General features: G+C 53.8%; 1 protein-coding gene across 1 annotated transcript in view; it reads left to right on the top strand.

The window, feature by feature from the left end:
* Positions 1-4,669, top strand: part of DDI2 (DNA-damage inducible 1 homolog 2 (S. cerevisiae)) — a gene marked incomplete at both ends in the record, with an annotated part of 8,202 nt that overhangs the window by 1,732 nt on the left and 1,801 nt on the right. Inside the window, 2 exons of the mRNA XM_010136875.1 lie at positions 2,128-2,254; positions 4,153-4,280. Coding sequence (XP_010135177.1) covers positions 2,128-2,254; positions 4,153-4,280 — 255 coding nt within the window. The remainder of the gene's footprint in view (positions 1-2,127; positions 2,255-4,152; positions 4,281-4,669) is intronic.

Here is a 4,669-nt window from a genome sequence, read left to right as displayed (position 1 = left end):
AAAGGCGGCTGGTTTCTGACTGGCTGGGATGTTCGCTGGCAGCGCACTGATGATGCTGATGAAAGGTTGGGAGTGCTCACGGCAGAGTTCCTCTCCTAACAAGACTATTTCTGGCATGTTGGGCATCTTTCTGCTGCTTGGCTGCTTCAATCCCCTCCATCCCCTACTCTGAAATACCGGATGCACAGCTCAGTCAGGTGCTGGGGAACTCAAGCTCCTGATTTTTGTGCAGACTCTTTGAATACACCTTTTCCAATAACGGTGTTGAGTTTTCTGCGTCCCAATGCCTCGCTGGGGAGCCGTACACTATGAACCAGCTCTGTACCCGTTAGCTGCTGTGGCAGCAGACTTCAGAAAGGAACCAGCACGTGTGGCTCCAGACAGCTTTTTCGATAGGAATAATCGTGAATGTTTAAGTTTCTGTTACCAACATGTTTTGGAGCCTCGTAGCGTGTCCTTCGTGTCCGCTGCAGGTGAGGAGCTGATGCTGGTCCCTTGTTCTTCCCGTGGTGAAAGCTTGGAGCTCTAGCGCCCTGTCAGTGTGAAGACAGGACGGTGTGTGGGTGCCAGCAGATGTGCTTCGAAACCTCTGCGAGGTGTTTAGGGAATAAATCCAGGCGAGTCTGGGGGAAGGAATGAAGAGCAGGAGCATCTATCAGGACACGTCGTCCACTTTCAAGTTACCTCCTAGTGATCTCCCTGTCCAGGGAAGAGCTAGAAAGGAACGTTGCATGGGCGTTGTCAGCCCATTTAGTTTGTTAGTTCTGCCGTTAGCTAAACCCGCGTCCTTTGCGCTCACAAGTCACAAGCGCTGCGTCCGTAGCGTGGAGTTTTTCCCATCACCTCGAGGGGATGTGCAGCTCTTGGCACAGCAGTGAGAGGTTAAGCCCGAGACGCCCAGCACTGACTCCTGTGCTGACCTGTCTAGTCTTGTGCACGTTAAACTTTGACTCAGATCGTGTTTTCAGTCCAAACAGCCGCGGTGGCTGTCGGAAGGAGTGGGTTAGATCTGGTTATGCTCTCGTCGTTCTGTGCTGCTGCTGTCAGTGTTTGGGCACCGATCCAGTTCAGCTGAGGCTCTGGTGCCCGAACAGACACAGGGGTAGTGCCATGTGACTGTGCTGGATGCACCACAAGCTCTTCAGCGGGCACCTGCTGTACAAAGCCTAATTTAAAAAAAAAAAATACAAACAAGAAGACATACCCAAGGCCTTCCCAAACATGTCGCAGCCTCTGAGCCATAGAGCTTCTTCATGGGAGCTGCATTTCTGGAAGCAAACCCACCACCTTCCGTGTTTACAGAACGCAACTGATTGCCAAGTCCTTTGGGAACATACGTGATCCCATCCAAGCCGTAAAAAATAGCCAAAGGCCATCCAAAAAGTGGTAAAACATGCAGCCAGACTCTGTGAAGCAGCATCTGCTGGGGACCTCCTGTCAGCGGCAGGGCTTGGAGGCTCTCTGCCTCTGCTCCTCGGGTTCAGAGTAACCTCTGTCGTCAGCCTTTTCACATCTCGCAGTTCTGGGTTTGCTCTTTGCCAGATCTGCAGGCTGGTATTTTCCCGGGGGTTGCGGAGTGTAAAATGCACTTTGCAAACTGTTCCTGTGGCTGGGCCAGCTTCCTGCGAGCGATGACATCGCGCTTGGCTCTGCAGCTTTTCCAAAACACACGTGCGCTTGGGCTTCTCGTCTGAGTTATGCTGGTTCTGTAGCCTAATTTCAGCTTTGGGTCTCACTGATGTGCTGGTTTCACTGGGTTTTTTGGAGCGCTGTGTAGGCAGTCCTTGCTGCCACAGAAAAATGAATTCCTGGTTTAAGTGTTGTCTTAATCGTTTTTCCATTTTCCCGCCACATAAAAATGTATGTCAAGGAGATCTGTTTGATTGTGCTGAGTGTGGGGAGCAGAGGCCAGGAGGAAGAGCTCTGTCCTGTTGCTTTTCATCTCAGCGGGTCCCCAGAGTTGCCTCGCTCCTCTGAGGTCCATCCCTGCTGCCTTCAGAGGACGCCTGCTCCCCGCTGCACTGCTGACTGCAGGCTGGCGTAGAAAGAAGTGTTTGCTGTGCCAGGACTTGACTTGCCAGAGTGATTTCCAGTAAAGAGCATTTCGGTGTCTCCTTGTTACTGCAGAGAAGTTCACCAGGGTGTTGCTGGAGCAACAGCAGGACCGAGCCCGGCGGGAACAGGAGAGGATCCGTCTCTACTCAGCTGACCCTTTTGATCTGGAGGCGCAGGCCAAGATAGAAGAAGACATAAGGTAACAAATCGAAGCTTTGGAGGCCTTCATGGTGCTTTTTTCACCAGAGTGCTGGTGCTTTTTCCTTGGAGGGGGCAAGGAGTGTGTTTAGATCCTGCCTTAAGACATGTGGGCGATGCTCTGAGCTGGGCGATGCTCTGAGCCGCCTTTGGGAAGGGTGGGGAGTGGGACGGCTGGGAGACAGGCCCACGTAGGTGCAGCCCGTCCTTTAGACGTACCCAGCTGAGCACACGGTGAGGAGACAGCTCTGCTGTCCATGCGTGTGAAGTCCCTGAGCTGTCTGAGCTGGTCCACTCTGAAACGGGAGCTCTCCTGGAGAGCCCCTACCCGAGATCCTCGTGAGAGGTGGCACCCGGTGCCTGGGGTGTGTTTGGAACTGGAGAGCCGGGCCTGTGCTGCCTCTGAGCTGAGCTCTGCACAGCAGCGTGGCGTCATCTCTCCCAGCTGCCTTCGAGGTTCGCATCCTGCTAATAGGTTTGTCTGTGGACGGATCATCACTGCTGTCAGAAAAGGGTGTTCTGGAGAGGCAGGTTGTGCTCAGCGCTCACTCCCAAATGTAATTGCGCTGGGCTGAGGCTTGATTTCTTCACTCAGGTGATAAATCCTTGGTTCAGAACACAACTGGTAGTTTTTGCCCCCATAAAGAAATGTCTTGGTTGATTGTAACCAGAACTCGTTTGCGGTAGGAGTCACCCCTGCGTTACGACCAGCAACGTGCTGGTGCCGGATAAATGCTTCGCTTAGCGATGCAGAAAAATAGACATTTGCAGATAGCAGAGTGCTGCTCGGAGGCGCAGGAACACGTTCCTTCCTCCTGAGCTGAGAGGACGCATACAGGGGACGTGTCCGAGGCTGTTAGGAACAGTCTGGGCATCTGGTGCTCCCCGCATTTCACACCCCACTTAGTTCCTCTGAACTTGCTGAATTAGCTGCACTCTGCCCAGCATCGACTGGAAGCCTTCGCGAGTATTTTCTGAGACAAAACTGTCCTTCAAATGGAGGGAGAAGACAGACTAATAGATTTGACACCAGAACTGAGGCTGAGGGTTGACCACTGCGTATCCAGTTTGAGCTCAAATACTAGAGGGCAGGACAGCGTGTGGCTCTTTGTTTCACAAGTACGTGAAGGGGACAGGCTGGCAGCAGGGTGCAGCAGCTCCCAAGTGAGCCAGGTCTCGGAGATATTGTTTCCTCCTCCATCTCGCAGCAGGAAAGCTCCCCCAGTCCAGAAGGTGGGTGAGAGAGGGGCTTGGGGCTTTTCCCCTTCCCCTGCTGTGGAGGAAAAGGGAAATGGCATCACAGTTGGAAGCCCTTTCCCTTTTTTTGGTAGATAAAGCTGTTTTGGATTCGGTCTCTACGGGCACACATCACTTCCAAGATGACCATGATGGGCTTCTTGAAGAGCCTTTTTTCTGTAGGCCTGAATTTGCGCCAAAGGCTTGTGCTCGTTGCGGTGGTCTCGCTCCCCTCCCTCCCTTCCTGTGCCTGGAACAGGGAACGCTGGAAACCAGGGAGACGCTGGAGGATTTGAATGTTCAGCTGCTGTGTGGGATTCCAGCGTCGTACCTACAGGCAACATCTTCATGGTGTGCCCTCGGCGCTTTTGTTGTGCAGTGACTAATAAACACGCGGGTTAACGCCGTGGTGATGGGTTTGTGTTGCGAACAGAAGGTGGGCAGGAGCTGTGGTGCGGGGCAGGGGTTGGAAGGAGCAAGCTGCTGGTGTCTCCAGATGAAGCCGAGATCCTGACTGGCAATTGCCCCGTAAAGCCGCCCGTGTTAGCGCTGCTGCGACAGCGTAGGGCAGGGTTGCGGGGTCTGTCTGTCAGTCGGAGGGATGCGTGGAAGGTTCAGCTGGTGGAAGGCCTGATTTCTCTCTCTCTTCTCTGTTAAACTCAGGCAACAGAACATTGAAGAGAACATGACGATAGCCATGGAGGAGGCCCCCGAGAGCTTTGGACAGGTGGTGATGCTCTACATTAACTGCAAAGTCAACGGACACCCCGTGAAAGCCTTTGTCGACTCAGGTGAGTTGCCCTTTTGTCTTTCCCTGCACTCCCCCTCACTGAGGGAGACTGTAAACGCTCCAGAAGTTTTGCCCAGAAATTCCGTAGTGAAGCACTTGAAGGGCCTAATGAAACCCTGAGCGCAGCCGGGGCGTTGTTCAAGGCGAACGGAGCAAACCCTTGCGAGAAGCAGCACTCGCCAGTGCTTGAGCACCCCGGCTCGAGGCTCCTGGGAGGATTTCTGGAGTGGCAGAAAGGTCACTGCTACACGTGGGTCTTGTCTCAGTTTACAGACGGGGGGATTTCACGCGCTCTTAATGCAGCGCTTCCCGTCCCCAGCCGTAAAGGGCAAGTGCGGGGGGTGCCTCCAGCTCTGCAGGAACACGTCCTTCGCTGTCGGTGCTGACTGT

This window comes from Buceros rhinoceros, unplaced genomic scaffold (assembly GCF_000710305.1).
Source record: "Buceros rhinoceros silvestris isolate BGI_N320 unplaced genomic scaffold, ASM71030v1 scaffold24805, whole genome shotgun sequence".
Lineage (NCBI taxonomy): Eukaryota > Metazoa > Chordata > Aves > Bucerotiformes > Bucerotidae > Buceros > Buceros rhinoceros.
Note: the sequence above shows the minus strand (reverse complement) of the source record. Positions and strands in the feature narration are given on the sequence as shown.